The sequence below is a fragment of the Salvelinus fontinalis genome, chromosome 2 (assembly GCF_029448725.1).
Source record: "Salvelinus fontinalis isolate EN_2023a chromosome 2, ASM2944872v1, whole genome shotgun sequence".
Lineage (NCBI taxonomy): Eukaryota > Metazoa > Chordata > Actinopteri > Salmoniformes > Salmonidae > Salvelinus > Salvelinus fontinalis.
In genome coordinates this window covers 82,234,368-82,259,509 of record NC_074666.1, presented here as the reverse complement: position 1 = coordinate 82,259,509, position 25,142 = coordinate 82,234,368, and the positions used below count along the sequence as shown (strand labels likewise).

The 25,142-nt window shown below is 43.2% G+C and overlaps 1 protein-coding gene across 3 annotated transcripts; it reads left to right on the top strand.

Moving 5' to 3' along the window:
- The first annotated feature begins 1,679 nt into the window (after positions 1-1,679).
- LOC129828909 (zinc finger protein 646-like) lies at positions 1,680-23,259 on the top strand. 3 transcript variants are annotated; one of them, XM_055890216.1, is made up of 7 exons: positions 1,680-2,094; positions 9,016-11,804; positions 12,342-12,416; positions 12,605-13,720; positions 14,862-15,769; positions 20,467-20,853; positions 20,973-23,259. In XM_055890216.1, the coding sequence occupies exons 2-7, from the start codon at positions 9,214-9,216 to the stop codon at positions 21,443-21,445; spliced, it is 5,550 nt and encodes a 1,849-aa protein (XP_055746191.1). In that variant the 5' UTR covers positions 1,680-2,094; positions 9,016-9,213; the 3' UTR covers positions 21,446-23,259. The 3 variants fall into 3 exon arrangements, with proteins under 3 accessions (XP_055746191.1, XP_055746198.1, XP_055746207.1); XM_055890223.1 differs by lacking the exon at positions 12,342-12,416 and having other exon boundaries at positions 1,681-2,094; XM_055890232.1 differs by lacking the exons at positions 20,467-20,853; positions 20,973-23,259 and adding an exon at positions 16,791-19,430 and having other exon boundaries at positions 1,683-2,094.
- Positions 23,260-25,142: the final 1,883 nt, after the last annotated feature.

Sequence of the window (25,142 nt, the reverse complement as noted above, 5' to 3'; positions counted from 1 at the left end):
TAGCCCTTACACAGCCTGGAGGTGTGTTGGGTCATTGTTCTGTCGAAAAACAAATGATAGTCCCACTAAGTGCAAACTAGATAGGATGGCGTATCGCTGCAGAATGCTGTGGTAGCCATGCTAGTTAAGTGTGTCTTGAATTCTAAATAAATCAGTGTCACCAGCAAAGCACCCCCACACCATCACACCTCCTCCTCCATGTTTCACGGTGGGAACCACACATGCAGAGATCATCCGTTCACCTACTCTGCGTCTCACAAAGACACGGAGGTTTTAACCAAAAATCTCAACTTTGGACTCATCAGACCAAAGGACAGATTTCAACCGGTCTAATGTCCATTGCTCGTGCTTCTTGGCCCAAACAAGTCTCTTCTTATTATTGGTGTAATTTAGTAGTGATTTCTTTGCAGCAATTCAACCATGAAGGCCTGATTCACTCTCCTCTGAATAGTTGATGTTGAGATGTGTCTTTTACATGAACTCAGTGAAGTTCCCTTCCCTTCATTTATTTGGGCTGCATTTTCTGAAGCTGGTAACTCTAATGAACTTATCCTCCGCAGCAGAGGTAACTCTGGGTCTTCCTTTCCTATGGCGGTCCTCATGAGAGCCAGTTTTATCATAGTGCTTGATGGTTTATTTGAGCTGTTCTTGCCATAATATGGACTGGTCTTTTACCAAATAGGGCTATCTTCTGTATACCTCCCCTACGTTGTCACAACACAACTGATTGGCTCAAAAGCATTAACTTTTAACAAGGCACACCTGTTAATTGAAATGCATTCCAGGTGACTACCTCATGAAGCTGGCTGAGAGAATGCCAAGAGTGTGCAACGCTGTCATCAAGGCAAATGGTTGCTACTTTGAAGAATCTAAAATCTATTTTGATTTGTTCAAAAAAGTGTTAGGTACTACATGATTCCATGTGTCATTTCATAGTTTATGTCTTCACTATTATTCAACGATGTAGAAAATAGTAAAAATAAAGAAAAACCTTTGAATGAGTAGGAGTGTCCAAACTTTTGACTGGTACTGTATATAAAATAACTGGTTTATATTATTAAATATTCCTACAATATTCATAATGATAATGATATACAATAATAATAATAAAAATAAAACAAATGATAAATATTTTACTCAAATGCAGTATCCTATAATCAGGCGTATGTGGCTACCTCCAGACTCCTAGGTAACTATACATTTTCAAAGCAAAAATAGAAATCTCATGGATCAAATGTTAATGTCACTGATTGAACAATCATAAATGACTGCAATAGCTTTGAATGATGGTTAGGAAGGCTACATCTGTGAGCCAAGAAACATATATGCCTTAGAAATACTAATAGACTCACTAAGACAATGGCATAAAATGTATTCGATTGCTGTGAATTGTTAACTGATACATGTGATTCTATTTTACATGCAATAATTTTGCATGTGAATCACTTCAAACAAAATTTGGAACAGACTAATACAAAATAGATTAGATCACAGTGAAGCACATTGGACAGCCTGAGAAAATCAACTATAGGTTACCAAGTGTTGCAATCTAATAAACTAAATCATTTTGGAGTATTATACTATCACTCACAAACCATAAAAGAAACGATGATAATAATTTACAATATCATACAGACATAGTGACCTCAGAATGCCATTTCCTTCATGATCCACGAAGCAAAGGCTGTTTTCACGGAAATCTATTCTGAGCAGCTCCTGCACCAACTGTGGACGTTTGTCGGATTTTGATTAACAACACGATTGAGCGCGCAGGAGTAAAATGGACAAGTAATAGTTTCTGGAGCGCAAAATACAGTACAGCATGCAACAAAGTAATCTGTTTAAAACAAGATAGGTGTTTGATGCAGACTAAAATGTTATTCTGCGCATGATGACGCGTAAAAGTACGTATGTCTCCGCTTCACACCGCTAGCTAGCAGGAAGTATGTTGAATCCGTGGAGAAAAAAATGACCGAAGAACCAAAGTCGGTTGTTGATCTGAAAAAAATAACAAGTCTCCTAAATGAGAACGCAAATGCTGCGGTTTTTGGATTCGGCGTCATTCTCTCTGGTGCAAAGAACTTAATTAAACGGGTAAGTCGACTGCGTAAAACGTATAAAAAAATGATGTTTTACACTCTGGCCCATTGATGGATTTGTCGAGATCTTTGTTGGTTCTAGGCTAGCGCACGTTAGCCAGCAAGCTAACCATTGCGTGCCACGGTTATTTGGCTTGCTTGGACATTAATTACCCCTGGAATAATATGGTCTATGTAGATAACAAGGGAATATACATACATTTATGCAGTGTGCGCATCTTCAATTTCTTTGAGCTTGCAAAATGTAGAGTTAACGACTTCCGTTCTCCATGTATTTTTTAGCATCGTGGGGGGGGGGTGTAACGTTACTTAGCTAGGCGGCCGCGCTAGCTAGTTTGTCGGGTCGTTGCAGATTATTACATTAGTTTGATAGTTGGCCAGGTTAAATGCCCGTTAAGGTGAAGTATGTCTCACATTTAGCTACACTTGTATACAAATAATAGTATGCATTTATATGATCCGAAGTAATATATTTTCACGACTTGACCCAGCTAACAGGCTAATGTTTGCACAGCTAACTAAAATGCGGCTAGTGTACTAGCTAGTTGCAAATAGCTTCTTAGAAAGCAATTTTTATGGAAATTGAGTCGTTTTTGTTATTTTTGGGCAACGCGTATAAACGTTATATTTGAACATTTAATAACTCGATGTTTCAGTTACCTATGCATTTATGATTAAAATGTCTTATAGTTTATGCTTTCTTGGTCCTCCGGCCTTGACGTTGCCTAATTTGGGGAGTCGTCCAATGGAAAAGAGCACGGAATGTCTCGCGGATCGGCGGTAAAGATGTCCTGCTTTTGTCCTGAAAGATTTACGCTGTGTGAACTCAGTGGAAAGACAAGCCAAGGTCAGGGAGCACGTTAGAATCGCCTCCCACCACGAAATCAGATGATACTTTATTAAAATTATTTCGTATTACAGGCTCTTGGGCCTCCCTATTATGATAGAAAAACGTTATTTGTTGAAATGTGCTCCAGACCCCGAGCTCTCAATCAAAACAATGCACGTGTAAACATCGAGTCACACATAAAGTAATTGTAAAGATATTGGCCTAGGTAAACGGTGTATGTACAACTATCTGAAATATATGTATATTCATATTCTTTTTTTGTGGTTCCTTGCCCTCAGGCTGTTTACAGAATCCTGCAAACCGTTTTTGCACGGTGTTTGTGATTTCACTGTTTAAAATAGTTTGATTTCCTTCTATCAAATTAGTTTAGCTTGTTTGCTAGGCTAACTACTTTTGTGCACACTAGTTGGTTAATTATATTTTACAGTTTTTAGACGGTGTACATATATATATTTTTCTGTTTGCACTTTGTTGCAAATGGGAATTAGTCAGTGAAGGTAAAATTATTTCAAAGTTGTTTATGCTTCACCTCCCCATTTCTGTCTCTTACGTATTAATAATTATTCTACTTGCATCATTTACACCACGTTTGATATTGGCCAATTGAGCTGAAGTGTGAACATTCACATTACATTTTCCTCCCCAGAGAGAACCAGAAACCCTGGCTTCTGCAGGCCAGAGATTTATGAATTCACTTTTTACACCATGGGCCCATTGTGATTTTTGTTGTTGTTGCATCCCATAAGTTAAGCAATCAAGGTTTTAATTCTCATGCTTTGCTCACTGGATGTTTCTATATAAATTTAGATCCCTCCCACCCCGCTTTCATTTGAATAGACATATGCCTTTATTCCAACCTGGGCCCACCTCAGCTCGAGCCAGCAGCATACCACCCTGCATACCACTGTTGGCTTGCTTCTGAAGCTAAGCAGGGTTGGTCCTGGTCAGTCCCTGGATGGGAGACCAGATGCTGCTGGAAGTGGTGTTGGAGGGCCAGTAGGAGGCACTCTTTCCTCTGGTCTAAAAATAATATCCCAATGCCCCAGGGCAGTGATTGGGGACACTGCCCTGTGTAGGGTGCCGTCTTTCGGATGGGATGTTAAACGGGTGTTCTGACTCTCTGAGGTCATTAAAGATCCCATGGCACTTATCGTAAGAGTAGGGGTGTTAACCCCGGTGTCCTGGCTAAATTCCCAATCTGGCCCTCAAACCATCATGGTCACCTAATAATCCCCAGTTTACAATTGGCTCATTCATTCCCCTCCTCTCCCCTGTAACTATTCCCCAGGTCGTTGCTGCAAATGAGAACGTGTTCTCAGTCAACTTACCTGGTAAAATAACGGTAAAAAAAAAATGAATATATAAACTCAGCAAAAAAAGAAATGTCCCCTTTTCAGGATCCTGTCTTTCAAAGATAATTCATAAATATCCAAATAACTTCACAGATCTTCATTGTAAAGGGGTTAAACACTGTTTCCCATGCTTGTTCAATGAACCATAAACAATGAATGCACATGCACCTGTGGAACGGTCGTTAATTGTTAGGTTGGATTACTTGTTGGTTATTACTGCATTTTCGGAACTAGAAGCACAAGCATTTCGCTACACTCGCATTAACATCTAAGATGTTAAGACTTTTAAGACTAACAGCTTACAGATGGCTTACAATTTAAGGTCACAGTTATGGAAACTTAGGATACTGAAGAGGCCTTTCTACTGACTCTGAATAACACCAAAAGAAAGATGCCCAAGGTCCCTGATCATCTGTGTGAACGTGCCTTAAGGCATGCTGCAAGGAGGCATGAGGACTGCAAATGTAGCCAGGGCAATGTCTGTGCTGTGAGACGGCGCTACAGGGGGACAGGGCGGATAGCTGATCATCCTCGCGGTGGCAGACCACGTGTAACGACACCTGCACAGGATCGGTACATCTGAACATCACACCTGCGGGACAGGTACAGGATGGCAATAACAACTGCCCGAGTTACACCAGGAATGAACAATCCCTCCATCAGTGCTCAGACTGTCTGCAATAGGCTGAAAGAGGCTGGACTGGGGGCTTGTAGGCATGTTGTAAGGCAAGTTTTCACCAGTCATCACTGGCAACAACGTCGCCTATGGGCACAAACCCACCGTCGCTGGACCAGGCAGGACTGGCCAAAAGTGCTCTTCACTGACGAGTCGCAATTTTCTCTCACCGGGGGTGATGGTCGGATTCGCGTTTCTTGTCGAAGGAATTAGCGTTACACCGAGGCCTGTACTCTGGAGCGGGATCGAGGTGGAGGGTCTGTCATGGTCTGGGGCGGTGTGTCACAGCATCATCGCACTGAGCTTGCTGTCATTGCAGGCATTCTCAATGCTGTGCGTTACAGGGAAGACATCCTCCTCTCTCATGTGGTACCCTTCCTGCAGGCTCGTCCTGACTTGACCCTCCAGCATGTCAATGCCACCTGCCATACTGCTCGTTCTGTGCCTGATTTCCTGCAAGACAGGAATGTCAGTGTTCTGCCATGGCCAGCGAAAAGCCCGGATCTCAGCCCCATTGAGCACGTCTGTGACCTGTTGGATCGGAGGGTGAGGGCTAGGCGCGCCCCCCCCCCCCCCCCCCCCCAGAAATTTCCGGGATCTTACAGGTGCCTTGGTGGAAGAGTGGGGTAACATCACACAGCAAGTACTGGCAAATCTGGTGCAATCCACGAGAAGGAAATGCATTGCAGTACTTAATGCAGCTGGTGGCCACATCAGATACTGACTGTTACTTTTGATTTTGACGCCCCCCTTTGTTCAGGGACACATTATTCCATTTCTGTTAGTCACATCTGTGGAACTTGTTCAGTTTGTCTGTTGTTGAATCTTGTTATGTTCATACAAATATTTACACATGTTAAATTTGCTGAAAATAAACACAGTTGACAGTGAGAGGACGTTTATGACCGACAACCCAAACTGTAGAGGAAGTGCTGTTTGTGACGTTAAACCCATCGGGTATTTCGCTATACAGATCTTGGTGAGCCTAGCACATCCAGACGGCGTGGCATCAGAGCCCTGGGTCAGGGTACCTTCCCAGAGGTTATGAGGCTTTCACTTTAACATTAGAGCTGTAAGACTAACCCATGCAGGTATAAAGTGTATTCTGTTGAGGTCACTTGACTACAGGAACCAATACTGGTAGGCCTATGTCAATAAACCATTCTGGAATAGGATGCCTTATACAAATATAGGTTGGGTGAAAAATGGTGGAAGGCTCTAGAATAGTGGATTGAGCCTATATTGGACTACTAGGCCTATGTTACTGAAAATGACCAATGTGGCATTTGACCCATTGTTTTCCTTTTTATTATTAGAATTGTTTGTTCAACTGCAATATCAATCTTGCATTAGCTTATTTTAGGCCAACTTCTCAAATTTGGATGAATTATCACGGAGCTTACATAGATTTTTCACAATGTGAAATTAAGTATTCCACAAACCTTTCTATTGTCTTTTGTGCTGTAAATGTGCAAACTATAGGTGTGTGGTTCTCAAGATTCTGCAGGAAGAACTTGGCACACAACACATTGGACAGCCTGGATGCGAACACAAGCTGCAAACGTGCCACATCTAATAAGACTAAATCCATGTCTAAAAGTTGTCACAACACAAGCCTTTATTTAGCACATATGCCTAAATACTAAGACTTTGAATCCGCACTGACAATTTTCAGTAGATGATAAATCATATGTATGCATAAAATATAGGTTAATTTCAACAAATGTCTTATTCATCACACATTGGCAAAACATAAAGCGAAAAATTCTATAAATGTAAGACAACATATATGTTTTGAACTGATCATGTATTTTTACCCCACAAAGCATAAGTGTTGAATGTTTAAAGGGTAGTGCAGTTGAAGATGAGCTTGTCCTTTTATATTTCCTCACGGGTCAAAATAACACAGAAATTGTGAAAATTGTGATAATGTCCCTTTTTGTTTAAGAGCTGTTTAAAAAAAATATAAAAGCCTGGAATTTCAGCCTGTTCAGGTGGGATGGAACTTTTGGCCCACAACATGACGTCACAATGTGATCTGAGTATAATAGACCAATGACTGTTCATCTGATGTGGGTGGGCTCTAGACCATCCTATCAGCCGTTCAGGGCTGTGTATGTAAAAGTTGCCCAATTTGTTTCCCAACGCCTACATGATCAGACTGAGGATTTCGAGACATACGGTGGTGATTTTAAAAATACAATTCCAAAGACTGCATTAGGGCTTTAAGAATAATGATTGACTTCCTGGTGGAATTGAAATCTCTAAAGCCCTGTAAGAGATACTCGATACAATGATGAGAGTGTCTTGTTTCCGCCCTAACAATGGGCGGAGTTGTCAAAGGCGGGTGGGTGGGGTGGGGGAGGAGATCAGGTGGGACCGTTCTAGCCAATGAGAGGGCAGATATGCGCGATCAAAACAAACAACTAGATACAATTTCATTCAGTTATCACTACATTCGTAACAACCTAAACATTATGAAATGTCTATTCAATCAAATAAACCTCACTTAGCACTCACATTTTTTGTTGAGCAAATCCACACACTCATAGATCTCGATACAAAAACTCCCCACTTGGTCTGCTTATTGCTGTATTCGCCTGTGGACCAAGTGATGGGAGTGGAGCCTCTCGCTTTGCCTGATCTTCCTACCAGGGGTAGGCAAATAGATTCAGCTGGAGTGTTTTTGTCAGAGCAGATTGTCGGGGTGACGGATCATAATCATTTTCAATGCAAATTGAACGCAACTTAGCCACCCCCAAAAAATAACTAGTGGGCCGATATTGGCCCGCGGGCCACCTGTTTTCGACACCTATCCTGGACACGTGATCTGAGAGGATTGAACAGGTGGAGGAAATATGGCTATCTCTTGGTAGATATTGCCTCTTAGATCTGTGTCTAGGGCAGAGATATAAAAAATTTAACTTCGAGGTCAGGACTACTGCTGATTTTTTTTATTTTATTTTTTATTTTTATTTTTTTCGACCTGATAATTAATTGACCACACATGGTGTACCAGGTCTAAATCAGTCCCTGATTAGAAGGGAATAATTTACAAAAGCAGTGGTACTGGGTCTAGGGATCTCAAACTAAGCTCTGGACCTTCAAAGCGATTGTTCCCCTAAGGGACTGATTTTTGACCTGGGACACTGGGTGTGTGTAATTAGAACCAGCAGCCTCTGGACCCTGTAAGTGTGTGGCCCTGGTCTAGGGGAAATGGGGCTAGGGGTTGGCCCAATCCCAAATTGAACCCTAAACCCTTCGCACAATGTACTTGTGGAGATCTGAGAAGATTTGATTGGCATAAGCAATATGGTGAAACTTCTCCCTGGTCTATCAGAGGGCAAAGTGGAGCTATTGCCATGTTACTTACAGTACACCTATCAAATGGCCGTATGGGATTATGGAGAGGGAATTTAATTGTTTCATCTTTTTAGGTAGTTATCTAGCTGTGGCCATCTGGCTAATATCAACAAGGGCATTCTACAAAACAGCAACATCAGCGCAGCTAGCTAGCTAACTTTGGAATCTAGTCCATAAACTAAGCAACACACACAGACATGCATTGCCAAACAACGCTACTTCCTTCTTCTGGTTTGTAGTATTTTAAGGCTTTGTGGCTGATGACTCCAAGGTTTTTGCTCTGTGAACACAGAGATTGACTGCCGACACTGTTAAGAAGTGCAAATTACTATCGGCTGGCGAACGGTAAACAATCCTGTGTGTGTTCCTGCTCTTACATGTAGGTGTGCTTGATTTACCCTGCCCAGCACCCTTGATAGGTAGAGTTTCAATGTTGGGAACATTTAATTGGTCTGAATGACTGATGTGGGGGATTTGTAGACTGTGTTTGCTTTTGCCAGACCATTATTATTCCAATGAAGGTGTTCTTTGTCATATTTCTTGCAGTATAGAATAGATAACCTTTCCACATTGACTGTGCAAATGGCTAGATGTTCAGTATGTCTAATCGTTTCTGGTTTGAGTCTCTTCTAAATGATTAAATGCCTTTTAATTTATTTTTTCCTATTTCAACAGTGCTCTTCCATTGCCTGCGCCGTGTCCAGATCCTTCCGGTGCTGCCCTGACGAGGTGGCATTGAATGGCTGAAAGAGAAGACTTTCTTCAGCTCTGGGAAGAAAATGGCTGACACCACAGAATCCAAGAGCTAAGACTCTCTCTTTTCCCCTTGTCTACTTAGTTGATTATCTTGAGACTTGATTTCCCCTTCCTTAAATGTATACGCCTGCTATGGCAATGCATGATATGAGCCGTGTCAAGGGTTTCCCCTGTAAAGAGTGTGATATGGTTTGCCCCAGTACCCCTAGTCTGTTAGAACACATGAAGGCTCACTACCAGCAAGAAGAAAATGGCAGGTTTGAGTGTGAGCAATGTGGCCGCATCTATAAGCATGCTGGCAGCCTGGCCAACCATAAGAAATCCCATGAAGTGGGTTCCTTTCAGTGCCCAGTCTGCACCAGAACCCTGCCCAATGCTGTGGCTCTGAAGAACCACCTCCGTATCCACACACTATCCCCAAGTAGTGCCCAAGCAGAGGAAGACGGCGGTGACGAAGGCGCTGAAGACGGACATGATGAGAGGAACTATGGTCTTGCACAGGACCTGTCTGATGGCTTTGCCCGCAATCACCTAAACAACAGTGGAATGGGTCATGGTGTGATGTCACATGACCCAGATGATCATAAGAAGTCACCTGTAACTGATGATGCCTGGGATCGTCCATTCAAATGCGATCAGTGTGATAGGACCTACCGCCACCATGGCAGCCTGGTTAATCACAAGAAATGTCACCAGGAGGGTGCGTTCAAATGCACCGTCTGTTACAAGCAGTTCAACAACCTGGCTGCTCTCAACGGCCATGAGCGAACCCACTCAAAGTTTAAGACTCCTGGAGCATCGATGGTTAACAACAACATACATGATTCTGTGACTGATCAGCGTTCGTCTGCGCCCCAAACCGATGATGCAGCTAACTGCTTCTGCCACCTGTGCCAGGTAGCTTTGCCCAACAAGAGTGACTTCCAGGAGCACATCCTGTTGCATAATGCAGCCTCCTCTTCACTGGGTCTTGCCCGTAGTTTCCCTGGGATAATGCCGCACAATCTCAGCGCTGTCCGCTCCCCAGCATACACACCTGCCCTGGGTGACCCTCTGCCGCTTCCTCCTTTGCCTAATGATAAACGTGGCCCCTTTGACCCAATGCTTGGCCCTCCTGTCAATAACCCCATTTACACTTGTGCATACTGTGGGGCTGGGCATCCTGATCTGGAGAGTCTCAAAGTTCACTACCTGACCCATGACCCCCACCCAGGCTCCCATGGTCAGGATGGTATCCTGAACACTGATGGGATTGGCTCTAACTCTAACCCATCACCATCTGGAGAGAGAGTGCAATCTTCTTCTGATGATGGTGAACGTCGTTTCAAGTGTCAGGATTGTGGGAAAAGCTACCGCCATGCTGGAAGCCTGGTCAACCACAAGCGCTCCCACCAGACTGGCCTCTACCAGTGCACCATCTGCTGCAAGCAGTATCCGCATTTGGCTGCCTTGCATAGCCACCTCCGCAGCCATAAGGGAAGAACATCCAACCAATCATCCCTCAACACTGAAGGCGACTGGCTCTCCTCGGAACCCCTGACACTTGACTCTCAGAATAGTTATGTGCAGGAGGGGAGCGGCGCAACCACCCCTATCTCACTCCCTGGAAATCTTGGTGACGCTGCTCACTTTGTACCTGATGGTGGCCACAGCAGCGGTTTGGATTCACTGGAGTTCCATGATCGATTTGATGGCTCCCTTGCCCAGAGCAACTCTGGGCACTCCCCTCTTCCCCAGAACCACCGCCAGGCTGATAGACACATGTGCACTGACTGTGGAGAAATGTATGGGGACATCTCTGGCATCAAGTCTCACATGTGCCCCCAACGGCGACAGAACCAGGGGATGTCCAATGGATTTATGGGAAACATGAGTGGCTACAATAGTCCTGGAGGCGCTGCTCTCCCTTCAGGTGGAGGAAATGTGAAAGAGAGCAATGGACAGCGCTCTCAGTATGGTTCACAGTCCCATGCCCAAGGAGGGGGAAAAAGGATGAATAAAGAAGATGAAGATGATGGTGAAGTGTACCAGTGCTCGGTGTGTGGGAACCATTATGCCAGCCTCAGGGCCCTGAGGAGCCATCTGCGCAGCCATGCTAACAATCCCACAGGGCCTGGGACTTCAGCACTTTCTCCTAACGGTGAGGCAGACTGGAGGATTATCTGCAGCACCTGTGGCCAGAGCTTCTCCAGAAAGCAAGACCTGTTAAACCACCAACTGATTCATGGGCCACAAAGGTCAGATGCAGCAGCCCAGAGCATGGGGGCCGATCCCACCAATACTAATGGCAAAATGGATGGTGATGGGAGGAATCACATTTGCGTTGACTGTGGCATGTTCTTTGCTGATCGCCATCACCTGATCACTCACCTGTGTCCTGGAAAGGGAAGAGGAGGAGTGCTGAGCAAAGAAGGATTGAATGGAGCTAAAGGGATGACTGGCGGAGATGGAGTTAGTGGCGGCGGAGTTGGAGGACCTGGAGGCAGTCGTGATATGGGAGGACAGGACCGTAGACAACAGATGCCAGATTCGGAGGATCGACCCCACAAATGTGACCAGTGTGGAAGGGGCTACAGGCACCCTTGCTCCCTGCTCAACCACAAGAAATCTCACAAGACCGGAGTCTTCAGATGCCTTGTCTGCCAGAAGCGCTACTACAACCTGCTGGCCCTTAAGAACCACCAGAGGACCCACTTTGATTTAAAAAGGTAAGCTTTTGTTTGATGCTTTTCCCCATTGAGACTTGATTGTCTTTGTGGGCCTATTAATAACATAATATCTGTTTGCATGGCTTGAATTTGGTCCAAATTTCAAATTGACATCAATTTGGACATTTTATACTAAAATCAGGAATGTACAGTACCTTCATGGATTGGTCTTTATTTTCTCTGAAATAATGAGATGCATTATTTTTCATTGTAATAATACTAGATATGAGTAAGAATAATAAATTTTCCTATCGAGGGCCTCCGCATTGATGTAAAAAATAGGCATTTGATTTTGTTGAAGAAAACACACCGCTTTTCCCTCACTGTACAGCGGCACAGCTGGAAAACGAACAACATTGTCATTAAATGTAAGAGTCTACTCTGCTACAGTCCAATCTGTAAAGCTAATTAAAAACAAAACACCCCTTAAGCAACCCTGAGGAACCCAAGAAATGGCCAGGCCATGACATTTTTGAATCCGTTCTAAACGTAAAATGTATTTCTGACTGGTGATTTCCCTTTATTGGCTTGCTACAGCAAGGCTGCCGCTGGCACAGGGAGAAGCGGTCCCCAAGTGGCACCCGATTCCGAAACGATGGCTTTACTTGAATGGTAAATAACCTTCCCCAAATGTGCTTTTATCATCATTACTAAACGTAGCTAGTGCCCATTCAGCCAGTAGGCTGTCCATTCATGATGTCAGGAGCGAGTTGAATGGCTGGCAGATCGTGGAATAGGCAGAAGGAGTGTTTACCAGTTCCTAACGCATCTTTTAATTTGGCCCTCACTTTCTTTTACAGGCACAAATGTGAGGAGTGTGGGAAGGCCTTCAAGATCCAGAAGCAGCTGGAAAACCACCTTCGGCTCCATGAAGAACACAGAGCAAAGGCTCACGCCCAGCTCGCGAAACTAGGCAATGGAAGGTATCAAGGAGGACCCTCTGGCATGCAGGCCATGAGAGGAGAATCGTCCAAATCCCAGAACCCTGGCATGGGGGAAGTCAAGTATGGACAACAACAAGGCTTCAAGCAACCCTACTCAGAGGCTGGTACTTCAAGGGCTCAGAATTTTGATCTACAAGAAGGGGGACGAAGACCCTTCGCCTGTGATGAGTGCGGACGGAGCTATCGTCATGCAGGCAGCTTGGCCAATCACAAGAATCTTCACAAAATTGGCGAGTATCACTGCAATGTCTGCAACTCCACTTACCCCAACCGCCTGGCCATGAAAAACCATCTGCGTCTTCATTTTGCCCTCAAGAAGCACACTTGCCAGGAATGTGGCAAAGGATTCCGTACCCAAAAGCAGCTGACCACCCACCACTCTGCACAGCTCTGCAAGGGGGCTGCAGGAGCTGTTGCTCAAATGGATTACGAGTGTGATGGGTGCTGCGAGGGTTTCGCTACTGCAGATGAGCTGGCTGCACATGACTGCCCTGCTCAGCAGCTCCCCTCGTCCTCGGCCTCCCTCAACAGCTCAAGCCTCAGCATTGATGGGGCTGACCTTGTGCCAGATGAACGACCCTACAGCTGTGACATCTGCAACTGCTCTTACAAACATGCCAGCAGCCTGCTGAACCACAAGCACACACACAAGACGGGCACTTTTACTTGCACCTACTGCGACAAGCCGTACTCCAACTACATGGCGCTGCGCAACCACATGCGCATCCACACGCAGAAGAAGAGGCACATCTGCCACCACTGCGGGAAAGCGTTCCGGCTAGCCAGATTCCTCCGCAATCACCAGAAGGTCCACGAGGAGGGCCACACACGCTTTGGCTGCACCAGCTGCGGGAAGAGCTTCCAGGGGAGGTCAGGCCTGGCGAGGCACCGCTGCGGGGAGAACCAGGTAGGCAAGGAGGGCAGGAGGATGGCCACTGCAAGCACGACAGGGGGAGAAGAGTGCCGGTACACGTGAGTTTTCGTCTGTTTGTGATTCTTGAAGTGAAAATAGTGAAGATCATAGGTTTCTACATGTCTATTACAGGTATATGATCTCCAATCCGGCTTCCTTGGGACCATACGTGCACCGGAATTCGGCTATTTCTGAAGTTTGGACAGATTGATTAGTGGAGACCAGATAAGTCCCCCCTTTTGCTTTCAGTTAGATATACATTCGTTTCGTAGGCTACTATGCATCAGATTTGATTTGATTGTTCAGTTGGATGTTTTATTTTCTGCTTTTACAAAGAATACTGCCATTACTTGATACCAGTTCAAAGTAGCTGACATAGTATAATAAGTAAGATTCATGATTTGTGTGTTCCTTGTACTTGAATGAATTGTAGTGCTCCTTTGTTTGTGCTTCCCTGTCTCTTTTTATAGGTACATTGTACATTTAGGTTGTTGATAGTGTAAATCTAGTTTAGTGGGCTTCTTTGTTTGACAAAGTCAAGGCACAAAAGCTGGTTAAAATGGTAAAAGACCATAGAAGTGAAAAGGTTCTTGTTTGTTTTTTACTGATATTACAGTGAAGACTACGTTGATAAAGGGCATGGGCCTATCCTTAGACTTAAATCCACAGTAAGTATTTGAAGCTTGCTACACTGCACATGCTTTGTTGTAATTTAGTTATTTTTTGGGGGGGGGTCGGGTAATCTGCACTAAGCCAACATATTTCACCACAGTTGCGGCCAGTAAGAAAGCCAGAATAATTTCATGAAAACGATGAGAAGTGTGAAATGGAATTGTTGTATCCAAATGTGCAGGGAGCCACACATACCTTCCAAGACTCAAACTAGTTTTCAATTATTTGATTAAGGACAGTCCATATTTTTCCCCCCTTGTTTCCACCAAAATGTGTTCCCCTTTTATTATGTGTATAAATTGACTATTTCTTCTTGCAGGACATGGTAAACCACTTATAGTCATCTCCAAAGCTTTAAGCCGGATTCCAGATCATATACCTGTACAAATTATTTTGAAATGGATAGATGGATATATAAATATATTAGTTAAAGTTGTATCTAATGGAAAAGTGGTAACCAGCCAATTAGATTAGTGAAAAAGGACCTCAACAGTTACTAATTTCTTCTTCTCTTCTGTCTCTCCACAGATGTGACCAGTGTGGCCGCTCCTACGCCCATGCCAGCTCCCTTCTCAACCACAAAAACACCCACACCGTCGGCATTTACCACTGTGCCGTGTGCCTCAAGACCTATTCCAACCTCCTGGCCCTCAAGAATCACCGGCGCATTCATTCAGAGATACGGCGTCACCGCTGCCCAGAATGTGGCAAGGCTTTCCGTGTCTCCTCCCAGCTCAACAGCCACCGTCGCGTCCACCTAAAGGAGAGGGAGCTAACTTGTGGCCCCTGCCAGCGCAGCTTCCCCAGCCAGGCCAGCTTCCGGCTCCACCAGGAGATCTCCCACGGCCAAGCCCCCAGGCCCCCCCAGCAGACACAGGCCAGGGCTGGGGGAGCCTCTGGGGGCACATCCGGGGGCGGGAGCTCAGGCCTTAGCTGGGGCTCCGGCCTGGATCTCACGTTGTTGCAGGCCCAAGGACTGGACCCCAATGGACTACCCAAAATGAACTCCCTGTCCTTCCAAGGCCCCAGTGGCAGCAGGAGCCGTGGGGCGACGGGGACCAAGTCGCACATCTGCAACCAGTGTGGCCGCACCTACCTCCACGCCAGCTCCCTCCTTAACCACAAAAACAGTCACAAAACAGGCGCCTACTTCTGTAACTCCTGTCAGAAGGAGTTTCCCAACCTGATGTCCCTCAAGAACCACCGGCGCATTCACACTGAGCCCAAACGTTTCCAGTGCCCCGACTGCGGAAAGTCCTTCCGTGTGTCCACCCAGCTCATCTGCCACAGGCGCATCCACACCAAGGAAAAGCCCTTTTCCTGCCAGCAGTGCGACAAGCGCTTCTCCAGCAAGTCCAACCTGCGCCACCACCAGAAGGTGCACTGGAGCAGCTCAGCGCCCCCTACCATGGCCATGGGCGCTGCCAGCTTCTTGGGTATGCCCTCGGGCCCATTTCTATAAGTATGGGTGGGGATGGGGGAAGGGGGGTGCTAGTGTGAGATGCATTGAAATGCCAAGGTTTTAGAGGTGCCAAAACTCTTAGTCCCCTTCCTTCTCATTCACCACCATCTCCCTCTTGTTGTAGAGTGTGAGGTTTATGTCTGTAGATTTTCACAGAGCAGGTTATGTGTTTAAGACTCACAGGCCCTGCATGCAACCTTAGACAAGGGAGGGGGGAGGGGGAGAGGACTGACTTGGTATGGACGACCTCTACACTGGTTAAGACAGTCTGGTTGCAAAAGCTTCCCCAATCCGCTTCATCCCAACCAGCATGGCTACTCTTGCTTGCATTCACTCGATGGCCTTTGCTAGGGGACAAGAACCCATTCGCCTGTAATGGTACACATGGATTACTGCTCACTCAGTGTAGGATGTGTGCTAGACTTCTCTGTTCGGCCCTTTTAGAAATCTTAATGATATACTGTTGTCATAGCTCCCTGTTGCATGTTAAACAGTAGACGATTCTAGATTTCTCAGTGTTTTATTGACAGGTTAAGCCCAGTGTCAAAGAAGTCATAACAAACGGGGCACAATAGGAACAACATCCCGACGCCATGCCAAGAGTGTGGCGTGATGCTCACCAAGTCAACCACATTGATGATTTTGACCAATGTTAAGGGTTCTTTTGTGGCATCTTTGCAGTTTGAATGCATTGCACATCATGACATCCCATTCCGTATCTGTTGATTTTTGGATAAGGCCTTTGCATGCAGCCTTTGTCATGTTATACAAAACATCTTAACCAGTGAGAAAATGAAATTCAAACAGTATCTCTGAAGTGAGCAACATGTTGGAACAAAAATAGTTGAGATGTACTTTGACATTTGTAAAGATTGAGTTTTACCGGTGAATGTAGTGGTTGGAGATGTCACATTTCTGTAATATAGAACTGACCTGAGGGTGTATTGCTCTCTTGTGAGGTTCTAATCGTTTTCTAACTTGTGTGTTTCTTGCAGCACGAAGATGAGCTTCAAACCTTATTTTTCTGCAGATGACGACAATGCTCTTTATCGGTTGCTTCTTTCTGGCATCACATTTGTGTATTTCTCTTAATATAAAAAAAAAAAAACACATGTTTCTGGGCACCCATTTTTTCAACACTGCGCCTAACTAGTTAACGTGTATAGACAATAAGTTGTTTTTAAAAAAGACAAATGTATATTGTTAGGCCCATGCCGGCATTTGGTTTTATCCTGTATCGTAATCGTACTTCTGACTGTATTATTTACAGTTCAACTTTTCTAAAACAGATCATTGTAGAATGCATTTATTTATATTAACACTTTAGGAGCTTTGTTGTAACCACCCCTTTCCGTACACGTACCCCTGACTACTCATCCTGTATGTGTAATTGGCATGGAGTCGAGGATGAAGGACTCCCAAAGAACACTTGTGACAGTACTCCTCCATGTTGTCTCAATTTGTTATGGTTTAAAAATAATAATAATAATAATCAGTCCCTTGTACAATAAACAGGGCACTTGTATAATGTGTTTTGATTGCAGTACGAAGATGAAGGAAATATTTCTGAAATGTTTGCCTTTTTATAAGTGATGTTGTGACCGTCTCCCCTCAAGTCAGACTGGACTTCCTTCTGTTTCACAAAAAAGCTCACACTCAAAGGGATGACTTTGTGAATTGTTTGTGCGTTCAGTCCTCATTCTCTTTAAGATTTTGTTACACCTTATCGTAACCCTTGTATTTATTAGTATTTCTTTTATTTAATTGCGTTTTGACTATTCAAAGCTCTGTGTGAACACTTTTTACTGGGAGAGCTGGTGCTAGAAAGTGAAATATATAAAAGTGACAGTGGAGTGATTTTAAGAGCAATGTGATAACTAGACCACAGGACAACTAACTATATTTTAATTGAACTCTTGCGGTTTCTCCAGAATTGGTTAAAAGTGGACACGTCCAACCATCATTACAGCTAGATTAGAAAGGATTGGTTTGAACAACTATAATGAATCATTTTCAGTTCTAACTTTTTTGTTTCATACATATATGTAATGCTTACTATACAGTTTTATAAGCTGTTTTGATAATTAATTTCTTAACCAAACCTGTCCATATTATAACCCCTAATGCTGAGTATTTGAAAATAAATAGCTGGAAAACTAGTGAAGAACATTGTTGTGACTCCATTGTCCTTTCACTCCACACTTTTAATGTACTTTTGAAAGTGTTAAGTGTTTCAATAATTAACACGTTTTCACACAGGCAATTTTTAATCTGTGACGAAGGTGAAATCAACTTCGTTAACTCAACCGTGTTAAAGATTTGGCTTGAACATTTTCACTTTGGTGAATTGGTTAAATGAAAATGTGTCTAGTTGAGGGGCCTTATAATTGACCTGTTGGAGGAATGTAAGGAAGGGGGGTATACAATTGCAGATGTTTATGATCCAGACTGAGGATGGAGTTTGATAATGTGATCTACCTTGTTGCCTCTAGAAAGGCGGGTGCCCTCATCATACACCTAGGCTGTGTACACACAGGCAGACCAATGCTGATATTTTTTTTGACTAATTGTTCTTTAGACCAATCACATCAGATCTTATTCAGAGCTGATCTAATTAGTGAAAAAAAAGATCAGAATAATGATGCCTGTATAAACACAAACCTAGAGGATTAGACCTCTGAAAATGTGATTTGCTCATGTTAGTCCAAACAATAAATAAAAAAAAAAAGGGACACTAATGCATCTATATGTAATCTTTAAGGTGCAATGTTTGAATGCATTCCATTAGCTTGATGCTAGAATATTGAGTTGTTTTGTGCCACACATAAAAATCACTAAATGATATCAAGTTTACAATGTGGTTGTTGAAAATATACTTTTTATTTTATTACCAGCCAAATAGGTTTGGAGTTCTTTCATCCTTGGAAGAAGAAGAATATCCCCCCCCAAACTCCTTTCTTTAGTTTTTCCAGTGATATTTAGACCAACTTCATTGTTCCACGTAGCTTTTTTTTATATTGTTTTTTTTAATGTTTATTTTTGTCAAAGTTTGAGTGCATATTTGCTGCTAGTTAGCTTAGCATGCTAACACCAGTGTCCATATGGAATCTGAGCTGATGCCAATGTCTAGAAACCAAAATGGCATTTCTATTATAATACATTGTTCAAGAGTGATATGGTCACTACTATGCAATGGAGTTTCTGCATGGTGGTGAAGTGTTTTTTTTTTTTTTTTCGTTCACTTTTGTTCAATTGATTCCTGTGGACTCTTGGATTAGCATGCTAAACTAACAAGTGGCTGCTCAAAATAACTAAATAAATCAAATATTTTTGTTTGGGTTGATTTAAGAATCACTCAAGTACTGGGAGAAACCAAAGAAAATTCGTTTTTGGAGTAAATTGTCCTAAGGGCTGTAGAATCATCGACATTGCAATATGGCTGTCTCCCAATTTCTGTGTATTTGTCACCATGAAGATGAAACTAGCCCAGATATTGAAGATACAAATCTCTCACCCATAATCCTACACATGTAACTCTGACCTATGCCATATTTGTTTTGTTTTCATGTACATTTCGTATTTTATATATGCATGATAGTTTGTGCTTAATAAAGAACAATCCGTGTTGAATATAATTAACTGTAGCTATACATTTGTTCCCAAATTGAGGCATCAGTTTCTTCTACCAAATTCAACGTACGGTTACCAAACTATGTAAACGACCATATTAAATACTGGTCGCTAGTGGAAATGCATAATAAACCCATTTATACCTGCAGTGTACAGTGGGAGAGTGACATTTAAAACACATATAGCCTCATCGTTTGACTCAAGGCTCAATACACCATCTGTGTAGGGAAGGCCCATTTGATTTGCCCAATGGTTTGATTGACATATTGAAAAGGCTCCGGTGAATTGCCCGAAATAAACAATTTATTGTTAAATGTGCCATCTTTAACATTTCAGTAATATTTTTGACTCCCTCTCTGATTTTGAAGAATATTATTAAGTCCAAAATATTATTTTGTAGAGACAATATTTCAACTTCAGAAAACAGCATCCAATATTGAATCAATAAGACGCTGCATTTTGTATACACTGGGGGTGGCCAGGATGTGCCACTCTGACAGTTGTTTTTGTCTCAATTAATAGTATTCATTTATTACCACCGATACATATCAAGATCTATGTCCATGTGGAATTGTTACGGAATGTACTTTCAATTGTTGAATAATGACTTTTTTCCCCCATGGCTGAAGCTGTTTCTAATGCAGCGTTCACATGCTGTCAGAGTTATCAGAAGCTTTTTGTTTCACTTGAAGGACTGTCAATGTCGGAATTACAAGAGGGAAACTCAGAGACATTTTTGTTACCCGAGTTGTGACGTTTCAACACTGACCTTTAACCTTTGACAGCAAATCTGTTTTTGACAATTACAATCTTATCAGTATGTATAATGTAGCTAGTCTGACCATATTGTTGATGTTAAGCAAGCTAGCTTACTTCATTAAGAATTGTTCCAACTTCAAAAGCACTTGAACACAACCATGTCGAGCTTATGACTTCCCAGTTTCCCCATTTCCCACGAGCATGTGAAGCCAGCATTAATGTGTATACAAACGAAATATCAGAATTATGGCATGACACAATTCCTACATTTTACATTTTCAGGTCATCCACCAATTGGCGCAGGGAGACCACCCAAGTCGCATGTCTGCGACCAGTGCGGGCGTGGTTACCGCCATGCCGGATCCCTGCAGAACCACAAGAACATCCACAAGACAGGCGCCTATTTCTGCAGCTCTTGTCAGAAGGAGTTCTCCAACCTGATGGCTCTCAAGACCCATCGGCGCATCCACACCGAGGTCAAACGCCACCGGTGCTCAGATTGTGGAAAGGCCTTCCGTGCGCCTAGCCAACTCATCGTCCACCGGCGCATTCACACCCAGGAGAAGCCCTTCTCCTGCCAGCAATGCACCAAACGCTTCTCTAGCAAGTCCAACCTACGCCACCACATGAAGTTGCATTGGAGCGGCTCAGCGCCTTCCAGTTTCCTGGGTATGCGCTCAGGCCCATTTCTATAGGCGGGGGAAGGGAAAGTGCTGCTGTGATTTACATTGAAAAGCCAAGGTTTCTGGAGGTCTGCTTTAATACAAGTTCAACGTTTACATTTTCAGGTAAATCGGTAATTGGTGGGGGGGCCAAATCGCACGTCTGTGACCAGTGTGGCCGTGCCTACCGCCACGCCAGCTCCCTCCTCAACCACAAGACCATCCACAAGACTGGCGCTTATTTCTGCACCTCCTGTCAAAAGGAGTTTCACAATCTGAACGCCCTCAAGAACCACCGGCGCATCCATACGGAGACCAAGCGCTACGAGTGCCCGGAGTGCGGAAAGTCCTTCCGTGTGTCCACCCAGCTCATAATCCACCGGCGCATCCACACCAAGGAGAAACCTTTCTCCTGCCAGCAGTGCGACAAGCGCTTCTCCAGCAAGTCCAACCTGCGCCACCACATGAAGTTGCATTGGGGCAGCTCAGCGCGCCCTGTGCGCACCAATGTGTCTGTGGCTGCTACCAGTGCCACCCTCTTGGCACTGCCTCAGACCCATATCTGTACAAAGTATGGGTGGGGAAAGGGGAAGCATTGAAATGCCGAGGTGCCAAAACTTTTCTTCACCCTCCTTCACCATCTCCCTGTTGTTATAGACTGTGTTTTTCATAGAGCAGGTTATGTGGTCTAGACACTCAAGGCCCTGCATGCAACCCCAGACAAGGGGGAAAAGTGGACTTGACATGGACGATATCTACACTGGTTAGGACACGGGTTGCAAAATCTTCACCCATCTGCCTTCATCCCACCCAATCAGTTGGCTGTGCTTGCTGCATTCACTCGATGGCCTTTGCTAGGGGACAACAACCCTTCCACCTGCAACGGTACACCAGGATTACTGGTAAAAAAACCTTCAATATAAAGGTTTTGGGATTGTTCCTTTTTGACTGCTACACATCATAACATCCCATCTGTTAATCTTCAATGAAGCCTATGCTTGCAAATATGAATTTGTGCTTAACTGACTTGCCTAGATACATTTAAAAAAAAAAAAAAAAGTGCGGCTTTTGTTGTCATACAGTATTGAAGAGTAAATAATGGATTTTAAACGTATGCGCAATATGTTGGATTAAAGAGTAGATGTACTTTGACATTTGACATTGTAAAGATTGAGTTTTAACGGTGAATGTAGTGGTTGGAGATGTCACATTTCTGTAATATAGAACTGACCTGAGGGTGTATTGCTCTCTTGTGAGGTTCTAATCGTTTTCTAACTTGTGTGTTTCTTGCAGCACGAAGATGAGCTTCAAACCTTATTTTTCTGCAGATGACGACAATGCTCTTAATGGGTTGCTACTTTCTGACATTTCTGTATTTCTCCCATTATTTCAAAATGGCTCTTGGCACCAATATTTTCAACACTACGCCTAACCAGCAAGAGCATATAGATGATTCAAAAAAACACGAATAAACGTAAAGAAATGTATATTGTTAGGCCGGTGCCGACATTTGGTTTTTATCATGTATCGTAATTATACTTCTGACTGTATTATTAATAGTGCAGCTTTTATAAATCATTATAGTATGCTTATTTGTAGCAGCACTTGTAACAGAAATGCTAGTTTTAGGATCTCTCCGTTTAGGAGAAGTGTTGTAACCAACCCTTGTCCTTACACATACCCCTGACTCTTCATCATGTATGTATAATTGACATGGAGTCAAGGATGAAGGACTCTGACACTTTTTAAATTGACTGTACTTCCTTAAGTTTCCTTTGTACAACAAACAGGGAGCTGCTATGCGTGTTTTGATTGCAGTATGAAGTTTAAGGAAGATTAAGGATTATTGCTGACATGTTTGCCTTTTGAGTGATGTGTCTGTCTTCCCTCAACTCAGACGGGACACTTCTGTTTCACACACACACACAAAAAGAAAAGAAACCACACTTACAAACATAACTTTGTGAAAGTTTAGCTCAATTATTATGTTTAGTTTGTTACTCTTGTATTGTAACCTTTGTATTCATTCATTAGTGAGTATTTCCTTATACAATTGTGTTATATTCAACTATTCAAAGCTCTGTGTACATATTTTACTGGGAGAACTGCTAGTAAGTGAAATTAAGTCACAGTGAATTGATTTAGTAGTGATGTGATAAAACTAGATCACATTTATATTTTAGTTAAACCTAAAAAATATATATATATACAAAATGGACACTTTTGAACCTAGTTTAGAAAGAATTGCTTTGAACAAGTATTCATTTCAAGTTCTTACTTTTTGTTTCAAGTATATATGTAATGCTTACTATACACTTTTATAAACTATGTTTTGATAATTAATTTCTTAACAAAACTTGTCCATATTATTATCCCTAATGCTGAGTACTGAAAATAAATAGCTGGAAAAATGTGTTGTGAATCACAATTGTCCTTCAGCTCCTCACACTTTTTATGTATTTAAGTTTTTAATAACAGTCACAATCTCTTTGAAAGGTCGCTTCAATATTTCCAAAAGTCCTATAGTATTTAATTTCTATAATCATGAACTGTTAAAAGCAGGTTTAAAGTAAGCCTGTTTTGGGGGCTTTTTTCTATGATAGTGCATTCCCTTCAGTCAGGAAGGCCTGTCATAGAAAAAAGAATACATACAGTATATTCACCATCATGATCACTAAGGCTTTGTTCGTTTGTGCTCTATCAGTCAGTTTACCTGAGCGGTCTGCAGTGAATCTCACATCCGTTTCCCAATGTACATGCCCTTTCGGAATGATGGATGTGACACAAGCCCCATGTACCATGGGAGAGCAGAGGAGTCTAGCATCAAGGCAAATCCCCCTGGGGAACAAGGACTGTGACTGTCCTGAGAGTCCAGTCAGAGGAAGCCATTCATCACTGTCTAGGGCCTTGTGTCCCTGGTGTTTTGTTGATGCCGTGGGGGGGGGGGGGGGGGGGGGTACTACAGATTACCAAATGGCACCCTATTCCCTACAGTGCACTACTTTCGATGAGGGTCCATCCCACTGGGCACAGACATCAGTTCAACATCCAGTTTTAATTTACATTTGGTTGAGTTGTCAACTAACGTGAATTCAATGATGTGGAAACAACATTGATTCAACCAGATTTTGCCCAGTGTGTAGGGAATAAGGTGCCATTTGGGATATAGACAGGGTCTGGGTGTACAGCCATGAGGGGGTAGTGGGGGAGTACAGCATGTGGATGTGGAGGTAACAGACTTCTGAATCCCTGCACAAAATGGAGTACTGTGTTTATTTAGGTGTTTTTTCAGTAATGTTCAAATTGGTTGTTGCCCTTTTCCTTTGTTGATTGGTGGAGCTAGATTAGTGTGGCGGACACAGATGGGAATGGTTTAGTTAATCAAAAACAGGCCTTTTTATTTGCATTTCCTTTTATCGCCATCTTGAATTTCCTACTTCTACAGATTCCCCATTCAGCTCATTTCATTGTGGTTTTGTGTCAGTCTTTCACCAAAACCTTGTGTAAAGGATTGTACATTCAAATGTTAAAGTATGTGCTGTGTCATTTAACAGATGCCCATACTAACTCATTAGAATCAGCACATAGCAGAGGACAGATGAGCAGCAGCGTACTGTAGATAACATTCATCCCACCTCAATGGTAAGTAGCCATAATGAGGTGATGGGGATAGAATTTGCACCAGGGTGAGTGATCAAAGTGGGGATGTCTTGCATGCCTTAATGATGAGGTCATAATGTGTAGAGTGAGTCATGGATTCCTAATGGTCCTTTTGGGAGGCTGGGAACCAGATGGGCAGAGTGCTGGAGGAGCTAACCCACACAACATGGCTGAGCAGCTGTTCAAAGTCCTTTGTTCAGCAGGAGTGCTGATATAGGATCAGTTTTGTCTATTGGATATTAATGAATAATATATGGGCAGGGCCGGGTCATAGATCCGCACTGCTGCTCTGAGATGCTTCTTCAATATTGCCTAGTCCACCTTTAAAAACACACTGGATGGCAGTGGGTCCTTTCAAGGAAGAATACTGACATAATACAATAATGATGAATGACATTTATATTGTGCATTTCACTAGGTGTCAAAATATGTTAAATTGTAAGGAGTGAACTCAGTCACCTCACCCACTACCAATTTGTAACACTTGACTTACCGGAGTGACGCACAGCAGCCATTTTTGTGTCCGAATGCTTGCCAAGTCTCGCATATCACAGTGGAGAGTTGTCTGAGATGTTGCTAACCCAGTGGAGGGCGATCAGGGTCTACAGAGAAACTCACTGTGACTTCATCCAAAAC